The following is a 22388-nucleotide window of genomic DNA, read 5'->3' on the forward strand; positions in this document are numbered from 1 at the left end:
TCCCTCTCATTCACACACATGTACTCAGTCTTGCTTCTACTGACTTTCATTCCCCTTCTCTCCAAAGCATATCTCCACTTCTCCAGACTAGACTCAACTTGCTCTCTACTCTCACTACAGATCACGTCATCTGCAAACATCATAGTCCATGGGGACTCCTGTCTGATCTCATCTGTCAACCTGTCCATCACCACTGCAAACAAGAAAGGACTCAGAGCTGATCCTTGGTGTAATCCCACCTCCACCTTGAATAAGTCTGACATTCCGACTGCGCATCTCACCGCTGTCACACTATTCTTGTACATGTCCTGCACTACCCTAACATACTTCTCTGCCACTCCAGATTTCCTCATACAATGCCACAACTCTTCTCTTGGCACCCTATCATAAGCTTTTTCTAAGTCCACAAACACACAATGTAACTTTCTGTCCTTCTCTGTACTGAAAACCTGTGTACTGTACATGCACTTAATTGAATGCAACAACAGACATTAACTACGGAATTGTTACCATGATCTGTGCAATCTCCTCTGGATTATCACCATCAAGGTCAAATTTGAAGGTCACCATCTTCCTGTTGTGTGTTTCCAGTTGGCACTCTGCTACTCTGTCTCCCACATTGGAAATCTGCAAAATGTTTACCAAGGTTAAAATTGCTTAAAGGCAAAGAACTTCAGAAAGACTGTGGATACCATAGAGCCATACACTCAGAACGTTCAGCTTGGCTTTAGCAGTTTTCTCATGACGAGAACGGCTGCGCACAGATCGTCGCTGGTATCGCTTGAGTGAACGCCCCTCATGGAGGCCTCCTGATGTCGAATTTCCATCATTGCCGTCACTAAGTCCTGAAGCTGGATCTGAAAGGCAGCTAAAAGACACACGGTTCTATGAGCAACAACTGCTCAGAATTATGAACATCTAAACTGCTGCTCAACCAAGATTTTAAAAAAGAAAGTCTGTTCCCACCTTTCTACACATGATGGGACCAGTGTAGATCCTGCTGAATGCTCGACTGCCGCTGGCTGTGGAACACTCACAGGAGGCTGGAAAACAAAGAATATCCGTTCAAACCAGACCATAAGAAGGAAAGGGCCAATACTCAAGTACTGAAATTATTTAATGAAGTAGAAAAATATTTGGTAAGTTGTAAATACATTTAATGTCCCATTTATTTAGCTCAGTCACAGCTGTCAAGTCATCACTATAGAGTGACGTTTCCATTTCAAAGACCTTCTGCAAACATGGATATGAATTGTAGTTTGTTTTCACATTAGGAAGTCTAAACATGTAGGTTAGTGTACGTGGGGTGCCATTCAGTGGATGATAGTCTGGAGAAGCATGTTCATGCATAATACAACACAATGACAATTAGGACTTTGGCCAGCATGGTCCTGCATGCACCCCGCGTAACCCTATAAATTTGGTATCCTTAGAAACCTTAGGATGTCTAGATTACAAAAATAACTGGTAACAGTAAAAGTGCCGGGACTCACTACTTTTACTGACCAATCCTAGCCAAAAGAAAATGACTGATGATGAAAATGATTATTTTTTCCCCACACAACATAAAAAGTTACCCAATTGTCATCTTTTAAGCAAATGCAACATATACAGGGCTGTGAAATGAAAACTGTGAAATCCGAGGAAAATTCACAGGGGGTCTGATATTTCAAATCAGAAATATACTGACAACGATAGTGGCCATTTCACAAGTGCCTGACATTACATATGCACAAACCAGGTGGAACATACCAATGAGTACAACGTGCTTCTTTTACCTTTCAGATCAAATCAAATCAATTTTATTTATATAGTGCCAAATCACAACAAACAGTTGCCCCAAGGCGCTTTATATTGTAAGGCAAGGCCATACAATAATTACGGAAAAACCCCAACGGTCAAAACGACCCCCAGTGAGCAAGCACTTGGCAACAGTGGGAAGGAAAAACTCCCTTTTAACAGGAAGAAACCTCCAGCAGAACCAGGCTCAGGGAGGGGCAGTCTTCTGCTGGGACTGGTTGGGGCTGAGGGAGAGAACCAGGAAAAAGACATGCTGTGGAGGGGAGCAGAGATCAATCACTAATGATTAAATGCAGAGTGGTGCATACACAGCAAAAAGAGAAAGAAACACTCAGTGGATCATGGGAACCCCCCAGCAGTCTAAGTCTATAGCAGCATAACTAAGGGATGGTCCAGGGTCATCTGATCCAGCCCTAACTATAAGCTTTAGCAAAAAGGAAAGTTTTAAGCCTAATCTTGAAAGTAGAGAGGGTGTCTGTCTCCCTGATCTGAATTGGGAGCTGGTTCCACAGGAGAGGAGCCTGAAAGCTGAAGGCTCTGCCTCCCATTCTACTCTTACAAACCCTAGGAACTACAAGTAAGCCTGCAGTCTGAGAGCGAAGCGCTCTATTGGGGTGATATGGTACTATGAGGTCCCTAAGATAAGATGAGACCTGATTATTCAAAACCTTATAAGTAAGAAGAAGAATTTTAAATTCTATTCTAGAATTAACAGGAAGCCAATGAAGAGAGGCCAATATGGGTGAGATATGCTCTCTCCTAGTCCCTGTTAGTACTCTAGCTGCAGCATTTTGAATTAACTGAAGGCTTTTCAGGGAACTTTTAGGACAACCTGATAATAATGAATTACAATAGTCCAGCCTAGAGGAAATAAATGCATGAATTAGTTTTTCAGCATCACTCTGAGACAAGACCTTTCTAATTTTAGAGATATTGCGCAAATGCAAAAAAGCAGTCCTACATATTTGTTTAATATGCGCATTGAATGACATATCCTGATCAAAAATGACTCCAAGATTTCTCACAGTATTACTAGAGGTCAGGGTAATGCCATCCACAGTAAGGATCTGGTTAGACACCATGTTTCTAAGATTTGTGGGGCCAAGTACAATAACTTCAGTTTTATCTGAGTTTAAAAGCAGGAAATTAGAGGTCATCCATGTCTCTATGTCTGTAAGACAATCCTGCAGTTTAGCTAATTGGTGTGTGTCCTCTGGCTTCATGGATAGATAAAGCAGGGTATCATCTGCGTAACAATGAAAATTTAAGCAATGCCGTCTAATAATACTGCCTAAGGGAAACATGTATAAAGTGAATAAAATTGGTCCTAGCACAGAACCTTGTGGAACTCCATAATTAACCTTAGTCTGTGAAGAAGATTCCCCATTTACATGAACAAATTGTAATCTATTAGATAAATATGATTCAAACCACCGCAGCGCAGTGCCTTTAATACCTATGGCATGCTCTAATCTCTGTAATAAAATTTTATGGTCAACAGTATCAAAAGCAGCACTGAGGTCTAACAGAACAAGCACAGACATGAGTCCACTGTCTGAGGCCATAAGAAGATCATTTGTAACCTTCACTAATGCTGTTTCTGTACTATGATGAATTCTAAAACCTGACTGAAACTCTTCAAATAGACCATTCCTCTGCAGATGATCAGTTAGCTGTTTTACAACTACCCTTTCAAGAATTTTTGAGAGAAAAGGAAGGTTGGAGATTGGCCTATAATTAGCTAAGATAGCTGGGTCAAGTGATGGCTTTTTAAGTAATGGTTTAATTACTGCCACCTTAAAAGCCTGTGGTACATAGCCAACTAATAAAGGTAGATTGATCATATTTAAGATCGAAGCATTAATTAATGGTAGGGCTTCCTTGAGCAGCCTGGTAGGAATGGGGTCTAATAGACATGTTGATGGTTTGGAGGAAGTAACTAATGAAAATAACTCAGACAGAACAGTCGGAGAGAAAGAGTCTAACCAAATACCGGCATCACTGAAAGCAGCCAAAGATAACGATACGTCTTTGGGATGGTTATGAGTAATTTTTTCTCTAATAGTTAACATTTTATTAGCAAAGAAAGTCATGAAGTCATTACTAGTTAAAGTTAAAGGAATACTCGGCTCAATAGAGCTCTGACTCTGTCAGCCTGGCTACAGTGCTGAAAAGAAACCTGGGGTTGTTCTTATTTTCTTCAATTAGTGATGAGTAGTAAGATGTCCTAGCTTTACGGAGGGCTTTTTTTATAGAGCAACAGACTCTTTTTCCAGGCTAAGTGAAGATCTTCTGAATTAGTGAGACGCCATTTCCTCTCCAACTTACGGGTTATCTGCTTTAAGCTGCGAGTTTGTGAGTTACACCACGGAGTCAGGCACAGATCACAGGGTATGGCCTTCATACAAAACTCCATGTTGAAGGTTGTAATGATATACTCTTGACCTACTTCATGTGTGGCCTCTTCTGTTAGTCGCAGCCATTCTTTGACAATTTTGTATTCTGTAATAGGGTGGTTAAAGACAGGGTAGTAATCCAATGTTGTTATAGGCCATAGTGAGTCCCATATTTTTAATGTTACATTTATTTTTGTAATCTAGACATTCTAAGCTTTCTAATGATACCAAATTTATAAGACTGCAGGCGGGGCAGGGGCCATGGATGTGGGACCATGCTGACCCATGGCCTAAAAATTGAATTGGCGAGCTGACAGCAGATAACAGAGATACTTGGGAAAACCTTATCAAGCCATGAGCTTGCTGTGCAGAGGTGTTTTTGGTAATGCAAAGAAAGAGAATGAAGATTCAAGTCTTCACAGTCGCAATGCTTCCTGTCTTAATGAATGGTTCTGAGAAATTTGGGGTAGGTCATGGTCTAGTGGTTAAGGTGTTGGGCTTGAGACCAGAAGATCCTGGGTTCAAATCCCCACCTGATTGGAAAATCACTAAGGGCCCTTGGGCAAGGTCTTTAATCCCCTATTGCTCCCAGTGTGTAGTGAGCGCCTTGTATGGCAGCACCCTGACATCGGGATGAATGTGAGGCATAATTGTAAAGCGCTTTGAGCGTCTGATGCAGATGGAAAAGCGCTATATAAATGCAGTCCATTTACCATTTGTTTGGAGATGGTCAAATGCCTTTGGTACTAGGTCTGTTCAGATAATTCTTTGAATGACTTTTTAAAAAAAGCATTAGGTAGGGAGAATCAAATGAGGACTACCATTTGCATGTTGAGAAAACATCAGCTATGATATTTTGGCCATGCGCTGCATTTTTCTGGGGATGATCCAACAGAGGTGTCTCACTGTTGACGAATGATTAAATGGAAAAGACCTAAGAGAGGCCAACATTTTCCTGTCGCACATATATGGCTACTTCTGGGTGATGGGGATGTACCAGTTGTCTGCCTGGGTGGTTGACATCCAGGACTTAACTCTAACGTGGTGGATGCTGCGACATGTAGCACCAGCACACGAGGCCGAACCTAAGAACTATGTGTAAATTATAATACATGACCATTATTCTGTCTAGTTAGATGCAACCACCCTGTTGGCAGTTACAGTATAATAATGTGCATGCAAACATGAAATACATATGAGGTAGAAAATTATAGCCTTCTGATTAGATTTTTAAAACAATCAGTGATAAGGATCTGAAGGTCAGTCACACTGAAGACACTCCTTTTTCCCAGGAATCAGTCAACACATCAAATTCAATTCATAAAAAAGATCATTAAGGTATGTTTCTGTAGTAATCGACATGCAGACTACATTGTTAAGGCTATCTGCTGGGGATCTCATGAATTATTGCATTACAAAAATTAAAGGTGAATTCTGATTTTTTACACTGACTCCTATTCTGAGATGTTTTTCGGTTCAACTCGTTCTTCTGCCTCATTGGTAAACAATGAAGGCTGTTCTGGGATCAACATGTGGATCAGATATGGATGCACTGTGGTAACCCTGAAACAAGAGTCATCGGGAGATGATATATCTCCCTGGTCCCCACAAATCAATAAAACAAAGTGTCAGGGGATCACCCAACTACACCCTTACACAAAATATGAATTAAATTGGTCAACTGGTTTTTGAGATATTGCAATAACAAGGGTGGCAATGACAATATCTTCAATATCTCACTATGACTTTGAAATGGACTCCAAGGTCACTGTAATCGACTGCTGTCGGGGGCATCATCCATGTACACCCTTAGCTAAATGTGAATGAAGTGGTTCTTGAGGTTATTACGCTAACAAGCAAAAATAGACGGACATACTGACTCCCCTCTATTTCATACCAGGCGATAAAAAAAAAAAGGAGAAGCCAAAAAGATGCTCCTGTACAATTTATAATTCTAACATGTTCTGCAAACAACATTAATTGTTTGAAGTTGAATCACATACTGACATTTTGTGCTCTGGACAGTACCTGCACAACAGAGAGGCATGTGGCCTGATAGAGGAAGTTAAGATTCTCTTCGTTCAGTGGAGGAGACAGGACAGGAGAGCTTGGCTCATTGCCCCAAGACTAACAGTCATGCAGAAATAAACATCATGCAGAGAATAGGGGGAAGGAAGGAAGGAAGAGAAATAAAAAAAAATCATAACTGTGTGAGATGTGCCAGGAGAAAACAGACTGTCACAAACAAAAGGGGAGCAAAGGAGCAGAAACAACAGCTTACAATGGCTGTTGTCACCATGCATTTTAACAGGAGATACAAGAAACCTGCACAGTAAATATGAGTGTGTGTGTGTGTGTGTGTGTGTGTGTGTGTGTGTGTGTGTGTGTGTGTGTGTGTGTGTGTGTGTGTGTGTGTGTGTGTGTGTGTGTGTGTGTGTGTGTGTGTGTGTGTGTGTGTGTGTGTCACCTGAAGCTGTTGAGTTCCAGCCTGTGCTTTTGGCTGATTGGTGTTGTGAGACATCACTGTGCTCTCTGGCTGATGTGAGCTAACAGACTGGGGAGGTACTACCACTTGTTGGTTGGGTACTACAACTTGTTGGCTGGGTACCTGCAAGGGTAAAGGCAATATAAAAACAGAATGAGAGAAATGATACAACTCAAAGCATACATCCATATTGGTATTAAGGCTACTTCAAGAAAAAACTAATTTCCTTCTAAACTAACACAAATGCTTATTTTGACTCCAACACAACAAACACTTACCTGTTGGGTAGGACAGCTTTAAAAATCAAAACCTGTTTTTTATTTTACAGTGGAGGGTGTTAGGGCACTGTTCTGTTACCAGAATGTCCTTGCAAGGCCACAGAAACAATTTTTTTTTTCCTCTGAGTGCCATGAATTCCACTGCCACAAAGCCTAGTACAAGTCAATCAAAATTTGCCAAACTGACTAAAGACCGAGTCTGCCATGCAGACCATTGTAGGCAATAACACTGTTGCCTAGGACACATTGTCCAAAATGTTTCAGTCTAGTTAGAAATGGTAACAGGAAAATGGGACTTTTTATCTACCTGAGGGGGAAGCGATGGTTGGTAGTAAACTCCATACTATAAAAAAAAAGCAAAAGCAGAGGGTAAGACTGTAAAAGAGAAAGATGGAAATGAAAGAAAACATAAGCTCATGGAACTTGGGAAAATCTGCTGCCTTCAACACAGCAGAGTGAAAGACTGCATGAGCTTAAATCAAGTTCACACCTGGCAAGGACCTATTGGCATTCTCAACTTGCTGCAACAATGCAGAAGCCTGAACTGCGTGCATATTCAGCACACCCCGACTTCACGATTAGTTGTGATTAGACCCATGAAAGATTGCAACCTTTCAACACAAAGTGTTCAACTTACTGTTGAGCTGTGCTTAGAAAGGAAAAAAATACAGATATCAAAGACTTGTGGTACAACATACCTGCTGAGATGTCACTGAAAGGGGCTGGCTATTTGGTCCAACAGCGATAACTTCAGGTTGTACAGCTTGTACCTGCGGTTGAACCTTTTGCACCACAAAGATAAAAAGAACCACAATCAGGGACTCGAGATGCTGCAACCCGCTAATCAGATTCTCACATTCTCACTTATTTAGCCGATAAAGTGGATATTGTTTTGTTAAACTTCAACACAAACAGCTGAATCTGTCATAACTCTTGACTACTTAGTGTGGTGCCTAAGTGTCATCTGCTACACAGTGGTGCTCAGGGCCCAACCTGTGATGGCTTACGTAAGCGGGTCCTTAGAGTGTCCCGTCTTTGAGTAAAGATGATGATCTCTCATTGGTGTAAAAACAGCCCTTTCATTGTTGTTAAAGCAGTTGTGTTAGCACACTGAAGCTTAGAGACCTCAAGATGGCCAACTCCTGGTAGCTGGGTAAATCTATTTTTGGTCCTGTTTGTACACTGAGTAAGAGGCAGCTGCTTTGGTGCACCACCTCCTTTTCATAGTGGTCAGATGTCACCCACTAAATGATGTTAGGGCTGGGCTACCGACTCTGATCTTCAGATTTAGAAAAAAGGTTCCCTCAAAATTAGACAAATATTGAATATTGTGAAATTTACAACAGAAAAAATGTTTATACCACAAGCACAAAAACAACAACAACAACAACAGACCATAAACTACCGTATCCAGCACAGAGAGCAGTCATTCTCAACCGAGCCAATGCCAAGTGCTTTGCATCAACAGCTGCCCATTCTCCCCACCAAAAGTCATCAATAGACTGGATCCTAACATGCATTAACATTTCCAGGTCTACTGGCATCCAGTATTAAAGAGGAACTGGAATTTTTCAACATGGACTCCATTTTTTTAGGTTTTGTGTTCAAATTTTCACTAAGGACAATAACAGTGTTAATTGGCCAAGTATTGCGTTATAACACTAACATCGCCAACGGCTTAATTGCTATGCAATGTATGCCTACAGAGCAAGGTAAAAACCCCAAAGTAAACCACTTCCTGTCACCACTAAACTGATGAAAATGCCATTAGAAGTATCTGGTGACACGGCAAGGATCTCTACAGCGTTACACATGCCTTTTCACCTTAAGCCCCTTTCACACCGGGGCTGCTCCCAGTTGCTTCCTGTGGTGTCATGACGACGCAGGAATTCCTGCGTCAGGTGCGCGCAGCAGGGGGCAGAGAGGAGATGAGAATGCAGCCTGCAGGTTCTCTGCACAGAGAAGTCAGAGTGCACAGTTTGGTTGCAGACAGACTGTGCACTCTGACTTCTTTTCTACTTGTGCTGAGCTGCAGGGCTGCGCTCTGAGTTCTGTTATAGTTTATCTTTCCTCCCTTGACCGCGAGATGCGCGTGCGCACGATCCGTCATTGAGCAAATGTGGAGATGTCTGGAGTTCTATTTGATGTTGACATGTCCTGGACTTGTCCTTTTTTTTTTTTTTTTTAACTGTGATGAGAGTCTGAGAAGAGAAAGGAACTAACCGCCTGCAGACAATTGTTTTTCTTTTCTTTCCTCCTTTGACCGCGAGATGAGCGTGCGTGCGAACGAACCGTCAAGCAAATGTGGAGATGTCTGGAGTTCTACTTGATGTTGACATGTCCTGTCTCAGGACTTGTCCTTTTTTTTTTTTTTTTTTTTTTTTAACTGTGATGTGAGCGTTTGAACAGAGAAGGAGGAACTAATGCCTGCAGCCAGACTTTTTTTTTTTTTTTTAATTGTTCACATGTGCACGTGTGAACGAACGTCCATGAGTGGACTAGAGATGTCTGGACTTTTTACTGGATATTTCTGGCAGTCAGTCTGCATTTTTTTTTTCTGTGGTCTTTTTTTTTTTCAGCATGTAGTTTTTACTGCATTAGGTACACGGTATAAAAACAATCCTGCGTGATTTATACTGCGGGAACAATGGAACACAGCAGGAATCAAATTGGCTTCCGCGTCACGCCGGTAACGCCTCTTTGCCCCGACTTGCGCTGGAACCACTTCCTTTCCTCGTCGAGCACAGGACGCCAAAAAAATTAAATAGGTTTAATTTTTCGCCGCCCGACTTGCTTCCTCCTTTGCGCCCCTCGCGCTGTTGTGGCATCGAGCTGCATCGTCTCGGCACTGAGTTGCTTTCACGCGGTGTAGTCATAATGACGCACGGCGCAACCGGGAGCACCCCTGGTGTGAAAGGGGCTTTAGACTGATTGTATAGGCAGCGACTTACAACAAGAATGAGCCCCTCATCAACATATGACTTGTACGGACTTAGTGGAAAAGAGGTAAGAAAATGGTCACTTATCAGTGAAGCAGAAGCCCAAGTTGAATGCATAAACATCTAACAAAAATAGGGCCCAAAATGAAAAATACTGAGTTCCTCATAACTTCCAAAAGCTAATAAGTCACAATATTCCCAATAGGTTGCTGGCCTTCAAGGGTAGCCTTAACAGCAGTAGTTCATGGGCTGTACTGAGTGGGAGTACATTTTCTGATTCCTTTCCCCATAAAAAAAGTTTTCTCAGGCACATTGTGACAATCTGTTGAGTGCTTGAAGGAAAAAATAGATGCCTTACTCAAAGCAAGAATGTCCAGGCTAGTGAATACTCTGAATCAAGACAGTGTTTATGACAGGCCCAATCATAAACAACTTCATTTTGCACAGTCACATAAATGTAAAAAATTAACATTTATGATGGCAAAGGCGAGGTGACATTCCATGTCCCAACAGCCAGGGGCTGTGAGCATAGACCGGGCCGCCGGGCCACCCGCCCTCGACCGCCACCCAATCCTCTCTGCACCTGACCCCCATGGCCAGGGTGGGATGAGTCCCTTAGGATGGTGTTGGCTCTCCTGAGACAGTAAGAGCCATGAAGGTCCCCCAGTGTGGGTAGAGGGCACCCAATGATCTTCTCTGCCATTGTGGTAACCTCTGGACCTCTTTCCTGTTTGCCACCGTGCAGCTGGCAAACCACATACAGAGACAGTATGTGAGGATTCTCTCCATGGTAGACCGGTAAAAAGACACTAGCAATCTCTGGTTTATGTTATTTTTCCTGAGGATTCTCAGAAAGTGAAGTCTTTGTTGTTCCTTCTTTACCAAGTGGGTGGTGTTCCTGACCCAGGTTAGTTTCTCATCTATGTGGACTCCCAGGAAACTGAAGTCCTGGACCCTTTCCACTCAGGTCCCCCAATGATAATGGGCTGAATGTCTGTCTGTTTCTCCTCAAGTCTATGATTAGCTCCTTGGTTTTGGGTGTGTTCAGAAGCAGGTTTACCACACCCTCAACTGTTTCATCTCCTCCCGGTAGGCAGACTCATCTCCTCCAGTGATACAGCCTACTTCTGTGGTGTCATCCGCATACTTATTAAAGGTATTGCTGGTGTGGATAAAGCTGTAGTCAGAGATGTTTAGGGTGAAGAGCAGCGGGCTAGGCACACAGCCTTGAGGGGAACCAGTAGTGCAGAGTGTTAGAGCTGTTAGAGCTGTGGATACGTGGGGTCCAATCCTGACTCTCTGTGAGCAATCTGACAAAGTCCTTAATCCAAAGACATATGGAATGAGGTAGACCGAGGTTCAGCAGTTCACCTGCTAGTGTTGGGACGGAGAGTTTGTCTGCCTATCTGCAGCAGTGCTGTGTGAAGATGTGTCAACTGGGGGAGCTGAAGATGGCACTGCTGTCATTGATACGGTTGCAAATGAATATCCAATCTGTTGTTAACTTTTAGGATCAATCATTATTTCAATATTTACTTTTTTTGACAACCTCAAGTGCGACTAAAAGTAAGTCCCTTCAGCTTCTCCACTGGTTCACTTGGGGTCGCCTCAGCAGATCCGAGGTGGATCTGTATGTTACTCTACCTGTGACTAAAGTGACTGAAAACAATGCAGGGCTTTAAGGATGAAAATTACTCACCACTGACAACTGCTGTTGTGCCAGGTCATTTTGTGCCTGAAGGAAAGATGACTGAGGCTGCAGCTGCTGACTGGGAGAACTATAAGATACACTAGACTGAGTAGGCTGGGCCTCAGGGAGGATGGAGGACACAGTTCTTTCTCCCATGTGAATGGCTGTTGGAGCAAGGATTAAGAGAAGGCAAAATGTATATTCAAGAGTCTATTGTGCCACCATGCAGTAGGACGCAATGATGCATTTAACTCTAGATTATCAATGACACACACCCCCACCAGTTTGCTGTAGCTGTTGGTCAATCCCAGGATCATCTGACTCTGGCAGGACTGCAGTCACACCCTGACCCTGAACTGGGACTTGCCCCGCTGACTGAGGGGCATAAGGACTCCCCTGTGCCATTTTGGTCAACTGGGACGTTTGAGTTTGATAACTGTTACTCTGAGCATTCTGTTGAGATGCAGGCTGGGCAGAAATCTGTGTACTGTGTTGTTGGTTTGGTTGGGGAAGGCCATAGGAAGTAGGCTGTTGCACTGCTTGGGGTAGAGGGGCTTCTGTGCTTGATTGTTGGCCCGATTGCTGTGTTGCCAGTAATTGACTCTGATGTTCTTCTTCCAAAATTCGTTTTTCCTGATCTTCTCTGACCTGTAAGAAAATCCGCGGAAAATATAATGAACTCCCTCCAAAGAGCATCAACAAGCAATGCCTGAACATCACAGTACAATCATAACATGCATACATCAGGGCTGTGAAATGTAAATCATGAAATCCGAGGAAAATTTGTGGTGGGTCAGCCCCCCAGGACCTGGGGTCAAGGGCCCGTGAGGTCCCAGAAACCAAATTCATTTTGTATCTCATGATACATTTTCAACATCTCCTAGAAGAAAAAAAATATATATATATCAAAAGAAGCGCATATTTAAATAATCCTTTGATTCAACCTTTCATTTGAATTGTCAATCATAATGTTGAAATAACAGAATATGACATGGAAATAGGACCTGGAATGATTTTCCTTTTAACTGTAAACCAAATTATGCATTAACTCAGAACAATTAAACTACATGAAATTCATGAAGACTGAAAAGACTGTTAAAGCATTTCAAAAACCACAGCTAAAGCTTGTAGAATATTTTGAAAATCATGGAACAATATCAATAACATAGATTAAAGTAAAAGTCACAAATTCTTGTGTGAATTCCTGTAAATCCATTCAAAGCCACAGTCTTTTTTTTCTAATGACAGAAAGTCTACATTAATAAAAAGTCACATAATCTTGTCAGAAATCCTGTTTGAACAGCACAATGTTTATTTTCCGGGGAGAGAAAAATTCTTACCATGTTTCTTGAGGGCACAAGACGCAGTTCGCTATTCCCGTTTGTTTTATCTTTCAGTTCATAAAGATGACTTTAAATTCAAGCCAGCGCCAATTCCACGGATTCTTGATTCGTTATCCAACTTTTCCACACCGCCTTTCGCCATCTTCTCTCTGTCCAATGTTGCTCCATGACACAGACATACTGCAAAATTCTTCTTTGAAAAAGTTGATAGCTCTAAAAAGTATGCGATGTCCACATGCTACGTTTAGCTTAAAAACAGCAGCCTACAGCAGGAGGCACACAGCGTCATCGTAGCAACCAACCAGCCCCGCTTTACGACAACTGTCGTAACCAACAGCCACGCTTTGAGTGAGCCACTCCTTGGACTTCCGCGGATCCGAGGAAACAGATTTGGATTCACTATACAGATCAGTGTCTGCGGACTTATAAAACTTGCACGATGTGGTAAAAAACAAGAACGCTTTGCGATAGGCATTTTAAAAACTCTGACGATCACAATTACAGAGTAACCCCCCGCCCATGAATAAATCCGCAGAATTCATTGGATTCGTGGAGTTTTCACAGCCCTGATACATACATACCAGTACTTACATTTGATGAAAACCAAGCCCAACACCTTAAATGATATTAAAGAGAAACCTTAGATGCACAAATGAGGAAGTACAGACCTGCTGTCGCTGTGTTCTCTTACGACAGATCAGAGACACCCTGTCCTTCACAGCCTTAGCAATGGTCTTATGGTCTCCTTCACACACATAACCAGACTCCACCTGAACAACAAGCAAAAGAAAATTTGAATGTAATGAGGGCAAATGAAAATAGAGATTGAGATCTTAGCCATTTAAACCAATTTTCAATAGATAATTTGTAATCGTGACAGTATTAAGTCAGATATTGAGTTTTATTATGTTCCGACCTAGAGCTAATGAATGAAGCATTAAAAATTTTAATTCACCATTTCCTGAGCCACATCCTCTGGGACATCTTTGCAAAGGTCAAAGGAAAACTCAATAGCCTCATTGTCTTTGTATTTTCCCTTGAGCTTCTTTACGTCCTCAATTCTCAGCCACAGTTTAATAGCCTCCATCTCGCCATCATCCTCCTCTGCCAACTCCACGCGCACCCCTGTATCCTCCTGGAAGAAGGCATGGTTCAGAAGGTCCTTGATTGAGTACCTAAACAGAGAGAGGTAAGCACTGAGTAGACAAAGACATAAAAGGTATGTGGTTCACAGAGAGTCAGACTTTCCTAAGGGTGACCTAACAGGAACTGCTCTGCATTCTGCTCTCTGAGGTAAGAACAATGAGCGTACACACACAAACAGGGCTTTCTTTACACTCTGCTTTGGTAAGAACACAACTCCTTTGCCAAGGATGCCAAAAGTACCCTCCTTATGAAACTGAATGTGGACAATGAGAATTATTATTATTTTATATTTAAAAAATGGTGGTTAACTAGAAGTACAAGTAATTCTTACATAGGCCCCGAGGCCCATTGATGCTGGTGGATGTCATCGGATTACACAGCATGCTGTGGTTTAGAGTCTACAACTCCCCCTTAATGAGATCATAGGTTACTTCTCAAGCCATGGCCAGTACCCACTTACAACTGGGTGTACTGGGACAATGAAAATTAAGACAAGTCCAAAGACACAAATGGGTGACAGCAAATCAAACATAGGTCAACACATTGTTAAACCAGTGGATAAGACCAGGGGTGGCCAAGTTTGGTCCTCGAGAGCCACCTTCCTGACACTCTTAGTTGTGTCCCTGCTCCAACACACCTGAATCCAATGAAAGGCTCATTAAAAGTCTTCTAACGAGTCTTTCATTGGATTCAGGTGTGCTGGAGCAGGAGACAACCAAAAGTGTCAGGAAGGTGGCTCTCGAGGACCGAACTTGGCCACCCCTGGATTAGACAATAAAAGCAATAATCATTGAAGTAACCAAGTACCAAAACAATTACTTGCAGTACTTATGAAAATGAGAGCTTTGTCTGATGCTAGATATAATATACAAACCTGCATTACAATACACACAAGCACAGATTACTGAATATGCATGCAAGCATCAACAAATGCATGGATTCAATTCAATTTCAATTTATTTTCATTTATATAGTGCCAAATCACAACAAGGTTGCCTGAAGACGCTTCACTACAATGCACATATGTCAAGATAGCAACAACCAGCTTTTAGTCTTTTAAATTTTCTGGTTTTATACAGTTGTTTTGTTTTAGTTGATTTTATATACCTATGTTAAAATTTTATGTTACTGGTTTTATTATCACTGTTTTCCTGCTGTTGTCACTCTTGTCTCAAAGACGCCTTTCTCTTCACCCGTGCACTGCATGGAGTGTTAATCGCTCACCCAGCAAAGTGCAGGACTGGAAGAATGTGTTACAATTTTACGGAATTAAAAAGGAAAATCAAAAACTTAAGACTCACTGGTGGTGACTGGCCTGGCCTTCAGTGTGGCTGGACAAGAGGGTTACAGTGCAGTGCAGAGGAGCAGATTCCCCTCAGCCTGGAGATCGGTGGTTGCTTTTGGGTGTTTCTAGATGAAGATGAATTCCCTCCACAAGTGACAGCCTTGCCACCCTGGCCTTTGCCATCTTTTTCAGTAACAAAAGCAGCATTCAAACTTTGTTGACTGTCATTCAGAAGTGGCGAGTATGGTCACATGTGGAAATGAATGATACTGCATTTCAGAAGCCATAACTACAAAAGCTGGATGGTGTTTTTTTGCTTTTAAATTGGCTTAATGACACTTGCATGGGGGTGTTTTATTTCTGCAGTTTGCCCCTTACTGAATGATGATGAACACTTTAGCTGCCTCCTCACTCTAAGTACCTGGCTAAAAACAATGTTCAGACATTAGTGTTTTGTTTTTTTAATTGAAAATGTTACTTTTGAGAGCACAATTTTTAATTGTAATTTTTTGTTAAAGGCACATACAGCATCTACGCTAAAGCACAGCCGCTCTGCATTCTGTCCATCTGATCACAGCTGAGCTCAGAAACTAAACAGTGTAGGTCCTGATCAGTACTTTCAGACCTCTTAGAAAGACCAGGGGCTATGTGTGTGTGCGTGCATTTTTCCAGGTGTAACCGGAGTTGCATCAGGAAAGACAACTGGCGTAAAACGTGTGCTAAACCCCCTTTTGCCTACAAACTTGTGCGACTCTGAACAAGATGTATTTAGGATTCATACTACTGAATGTCCATCTGCTGCCATCCAAATCTATGAATGTGCAAACGATGCCATTAATATCATGTCTGTTGTGTGCAGGCCTTCAAGCTCCACTGTGGCCAGACTAAGAAGTTTGACTTCAGTTAGTTTAATAGCAGATGGTTTACACACACACACACACACACACACACACACACACACACACACACACAACTTTCTGGCTTTAACACGATAAGAAATCAGGAAAATAATTGTGGCAGTCAGTAACGGTTACTTTTTTTAGACCAAGCAGAGGAAAAAAAAATATGGACTCACTCAATTCTGAGGAATAAATTATGGAATCACCCTGTAAAATTTCATCCCCAAAACTAACACCTGCATCAAATCAGATCTGCTCGTTAGTCTGCATCTAAAAAGGAGTGATCACACCTTGGAGAGCTGTTGCACCAAGTGGACTGACATGAATCATGGCTCCAACACGAGAGATGTCAATTGAAACAAAGGAGAGGATTATCAAACTCTTTAAAGAGGGTAAATCATCATGCAATGTTGCAAAAGATGTTGGTTGTTCACAGTCAGCTAAGGAAAAGGAAACGTGGAAACTGAATGAACATCCTCGGAGGATGTTCATTCAGTTGTTTAATTTTGTAGAAAAAAAGCAGATCACAGACATGACACAAAACTAAAGGTCATTTCAAATGGCAATTGAAACAAAGGAGAGGATTATTAAACTCTTAAAAGAGGGAAATCATCACGCAATGTTGCAAAAGATGTTGGTTGTTCACAGTCAGCTGTGTCTAAACTCTGGACCAAATACAAACATGGGAAGGTTGTTAAAGGCAACATACTGGTAGACCAAGGAAGACAGTCAACGCGTCAAGACAGAAAACTTAAAGCAATATGTCTCAAAAATCGAAAATGCACAACAAAACAAATGAGGAACGAATGGGAGGAAACTGGAGTCTGTGACCGAACTGTAAGAAACCACCTAAAGGAAATGGGATTTACATACAGAAAAGCTAAACGAAAGCCATCATTAACACCTAAACAGAAAAAAACAAGGTTACAATGGGCTAGGAAAAGCAATCGTGGACTGTGGATGACTGAATGAAAGTCATATTCAGTGATGAATCTCGAATCTGCATTGGGCAAGGTGATGATGCTGGAACTTTTGTTTGGTGCCGTTCCAATGAGATTTATAAAGATGACTGCCTGAAGAGAACATGTAAATTTCCACAGTCGATGATATGGGGCTGCATGTCAGGTAAAGGCACTGCGGAGATGGTTGTCATTACATCATCAATAAATGCACAAGTTTACGTTGATATTTTGGACACTTTTCTTATCCCATCAATTGAAAGGATGTTTGGGGATGATGAAATCATTTTTCAAGATGATAATGCATCTTGCCATAGAGCAAAAACTGTGAAAACATTCCTTGCAAAAAGACACATAGGGTCAATGTCATGGCCTGCAAATAGTCCGGATCTTAATCCAATTGAAAATCTTTGGTGGAAGTTGAAGAAAATGGTCCATGACAAGGCTCCAACCTGCAAAGCTGATCTGGCAACCGCAATCAGAGAAAGTTGGAGCCAGATTGATGAAGAGTACTGTTTGTCACTCATTAAATCCATGCCTCAGAGACTGCAAGCTGTTATAAAAGCCAGAGGTGGTGCAACAAAATACTAGTGATGTGTTGGAGCGTTCTTTTGTTTTTCATGATTCCATCATTTTTTCCTCAGAATTGAGTGAGCCCATATTTTTTTTTCCCTATGCTTGGTCTAAAAAAGTAACCGTTACTGACTGCCACAATTTTTTTTCCTGATTTCTTATAGCGTTTCTTAAAGCCAGAAAGTTGCCATTTGAAATGACTTTAGTTTTGTGTCATGTCTGTGATCTGCTTTTTTTCTACAAAATTAAACAACTGAATGAACATCCTCCGAGGCCGGTGATTCCGTAATTTTTGCCAGGGGTTGTATATAGACGCACGCACGCACACGGCTGGGTAGGATTACTTTGAAAGAATACATGTGGATTACATGTATGTATGTACATACATTTGGATTACATTTAAAAGTAATCTTACACAACCTTTTATTTATATATATATATATATATATATATATATGGCTCAATATGCTAAACCGTTAAATTACACCTGAGGTACTTCATGAATGTGTTAATTAAATATGGATTGTTGAATAGAAATGTTTGTTCTTGTTAACACTAATGTAACTAATGTATATATAGTAAGCATAATTTGAGTGTATTTCGTTGCTCATAAAATGAAGAAAAATTGAAAAGAAACCATTTCGAACCAACCTCAAGGCAACTGCATTGTGAGTTAGTCAATAGAAAACCCATGAAATGAAAATTAAAGTAAATATAAGGCCGTTGAAATAATTTAAGTACAAAAAAATTTAAATTAAAAATGACCCTTGCGGATGTTACGCCGTCTGTCAAAATGAAGTGGGAGATATAAGCCCAGGTTACACATAGACGGTTTTGTCTGCAGGTAGTACATAGACCAAAGTTCGCGGTAGTAGTTCCGGCTGTTTTCGCGCGGTGGAAAGGGGCGGAGCATTTCGCCGGCGTTTTGAGTGCCGTACTAGCCGCAAATACGCGGATAAAATGCCGCTAAATCCGCCAAATAAAGCGAAGTTTTGACGCCGTAGCATCCGGCACACGTCAGGCAACGGGGGTTAATACTCAGTTCTATCCTTTACAATCGCAGGTTTAAGACGCGCGTGAGAATGGCGGTGTTCTGCTGTCGCCGATAATGCCCTGTGTACCACTGGATTTATCCAGGCATAATCCTGCGTTACTCCACAAACATTTGTTTATAGGCACCGCCCCCAGATAGTATAATAGACTGAAGCAGCTGTCACTGCAGGGGGAGGGAGTGACAGGGAGCTCACCTCTCAGCCTTTTCTTTTCTCTCTTTTTCCCCTCCTCAAAGTGTTGCTCGTTTCCACCACAGGGCTACCCCTGAACCAGACCTCTTGGTAAGTCCTTGCCGCTGCCAATTTTATTTTAGGAGGTATACTGGAGCTTCTCTGCAAAAATATCTGGAGCTGGCCGCGAGTGAGAGACCTGCATGCAGCGCGCTAGCGTTTTTATACTGACCGGCCGCCTATCGGCCGGTTGGGAACGCTGTTAACCAGGAGGTGGCATTAGAACCAGCGTACTGTCCGCTAGCGCCGCCGTTTGTCTGCCTCTGGCGCCGGTTAAAACGCCTTTGAGGACGCCGATGTGGGCTCTATTGCCGTTTTACACGCCGCTGGTTAGGGATACAACGCCGGTCGCCAATTACGGCGGTGTAAACTGCGGCACTACAGGAAAGGGCGGGATGACACTGCTTTTAAGTATCAAAGTATCAAACGCCGTTGTTTGCGCTGTCTCCGTCGTCAGGCCACTTCTCCAGGAGCGCTCCCGGAATTATTCGACACGTTGAATAATTTTTTCGACGATTCCCGGTGAAGCCGGAACCAAACCACGCCCCCACGCGCCGGTGTTAGATCCCTAAAACGGCCCGGAGGGGGCAAAATCTGTGCCAGGACACTTCCGGGAGAGTTTGCCGTCTATGTGTAAACGGGGCTATAGATGGTTAAAAGTCGCATAAACTATAGCTAACATGTACACTTAGATGGGCATTCTACTTAGAAATACACTCAACAAAAATATAAATGCAACACTTTTGGTTTTGCTCCCATTTTGTATGAGATGAACTCAAAGATCTAAAACTTTTTCCACATACACAATATCACCATTTCCCTCAAATATTGTTCACAAACCAGTCTAAATCTGTGATGAGCACTTCTTTGCTGAGATAATCCATCCCACCTCACATGTGTGCCATATCAAGATTCTGATTAGACACCATGATTAGTGCACAGGTGTGTCTTAGACTGCCCACAATAAAAGGCCGCTCTGAAAGGTGCAGTTTTATCACAGCACAATGCCACAGATGTCGCAAGATTTGAGGGAGCGTGCAATTGGCATGCTGACAGCAGGAATGTCAACCAGAGCTGTTGCTCGTGTATTGAATGTTCATTTCTCTACCATAAGCCGTCTCCAAAGGCATTTCAGAGAATTTGGCAGTACATCCAACCAGCCTCACAACCGCAGACCATGTGTAACCACACCAGCCCAGGACCTCCACATCCAGCATGTTCACCTCCAAGATCGTCTGAGACCAGCCACTCGGACAGCTGCTGGAACAATCGGTTTGCATAACCAAAGAATTCTGCACAAACTGTCAGAACCGTCTCAGGGAAGCTCATCTGCATGCTCGTCGTCCTCATCGGGGTCTCGACCTGACTCCAGTTCGTCGTCGTAACCGACTTTAGTGGGCAAATGCTCACATTCGCTGGCGTTTGGCACGTTGGAGGTGTTCTCTTCATGGATGATGCGAAGGAGATGTGTTGCACTGCATGAGGCAAATGGTGGTCACACTAGATACTGACTGGTATCCCCCCCAATTAAACAAAACTGCCACTTTCAGAGTGGCCTTTTATTGTGGGCAGTCTAAGGCACACCTGTGCACTAATCATGGTGTCTAATCAGAATCTTGATATGGCACACCTGTGAGGTGGGATGGATTATCTCAGCAAAGGAGAAGTGCTCACTATCACAGATTTAGACTGGTTTGTGAACAATATTTGAGGGAAATGGTGATATTGTGTATGTGGAAAAAGTTTTAGATCTTTGAGTTCATCTCATACAAAATGGGAGCAAAACCAAAAGTGTTGCGTTTATATTTTTGTTGAGTATATGTATTCTCCGATATACATCATCAATTTGTATAAAAGATACGCGTATTAAGAAATTATAACAAGTTGAAAACAATCTGAGAATTGTCCGTCAAAATTAACATCCGCAAGGTTCCATACTCATATTATAAATTTCACTTTTCCATAATGGAAAAGTGAAATTTTTTAAGTTAATAGTTAATGAGTTATCTTGAGCTTTGTGGTTTATGAAAGAAATGTGTACTACAATTTCAAACTAGTTTGCAATAAAAACACGTAACTTGAAAAATTGACCTTTGTGTTACACTTTCATAACAGTTTAACATATTGTGAGCTATATATATATATATATACACACACACACACGTTACGTTCAAGGATTTTTTTTCCTCCTGTATATTGGCCTCACAACCTAAACATCACTTAACACCTAGGGTCACAAGGTCTGTTTGGCTCAGTTGCAGCTGTTAACATTAATATGAGCCGCCTATGAAAACAGATACTCTGCCATACTGAGGATCTGCAAGCTATCAAAAATAAACATAGGAATTTGGAATGCAAGTAGCATTACTGAAGGCAGGTAGCATATTGTGAAATGCATACTTGCTTGGCTGGTTATAGATATGCTCTGTCAGCTGACAAAACATTATTCAAATGAATAAGCATATCTGGAATTTCTGTTTGATACTGTAGTGAAACATACCCAGGGCTACAAGTTTGGACTTTTTCAGCTGATAATGTTATTAATTAATTTAATAAACAAATAGAGGATATTAATAATAAAATAACCACGCCTTCTTGGGACACATTAAGAAGTCTTTTGGGATTTTATATACATATATACACATATATATACATATATACATACACACACACGGTCTGTTAGAAAAGTATCCGACCTTTTTATTTCTTTTCAAAAACCATATGGATCTGAATCATGTGTGATTGCATCAGCCAAGCTTGAACCTTTGTGCGCATGCGTGAGTTTTTCATGCCTGTCGGTTGCGTCATTCGCACTGGTGAGCAGGCTTTGTGTGAGCAGTGGTCCACCCTCTCGTCGGATTTTATTGTGAATAAATGTCTGAATGATTTGGAGCTTTGCTGCATCAATTTTTTCCAGAAACTGTGACAGACCTCCAGGTGGACACCATTCGGAAAATTCAGATGGCTTTCAGGGATGATTTTATGAGGATTACACAGATTAAGGAGTTGCTCCAGCCGGTTTAAAGACCGCCCACAGGTCTGAGAGCGCAGCCACGCTCCGAGCGCCGATCAAACAGGCTGAATCAACCAGATCATTTTCCAACGTGAAGGCTTTGTTGATCCGGGATGTCGTCTGACTTTTACAAAAGGCAGAAGGCATGGATATCAGCACTTTTCGGCACATTCCACTGTTACAGGAGTTTTTTCATGGAAAGAGAAGCGGAGGGATGCGCCACGGAGCCGTTCATGGCGCGGCACAAACCACCTCCGCGTTGGTCTCACAGGACGGCTTTGAGATGGCTTTCAGACGGC

At 42.0% G+C, this 22388-nt stretch overlaps 1 protein-coding gene across 1 annotated transcript in view; it reads right to left on the minus strand.

Annotated features, from left to right (window-relative positions):
- The window catches only part of wnk1a (WNK lysine deficient protein kinase 1a), an 86817-nt gene that overhangs the window by 21227 nt on the left and 43202 nt on the right, over positions 1–22388 (minus strand). The window contains 10 exon segments of the mRNA XM_034176717.1: positions 511–627; positions 706–868; positions 967–1043; positions 6664–6804; positions 7267–7302; positions 7658–7741; positions 11598–11752; positions 11864–12236; positions 13600–13701; positions 13887–14106. Of these exon segments, the coding sequence (XP_034032608.1) occupies positions 511–627; positions 706–868; positions 967–1043; positions 6664–6804; positions 7267–7302; positions 7658–7741; positions 11598–11752; positions 11864–12236; positions 13600–13701; positions 13887–14106 (1468 nt within the window).

The sequence above is a fragment of the Thalassophryne amazonica genome, chromosome 8, assembly GCF_902500255.1.
Source record: "Thalassophryne amazonica chromosome 8, fThaAma1.1, whole genome shotgun sequence".
Classification (NCBI taxonomy): Eukaryota; Metazoa; Chordata; class Actinopteri; order Batrachoidiformes; family Batrachoididae; genus Thalassophryne; species Thalassophryne amazonica.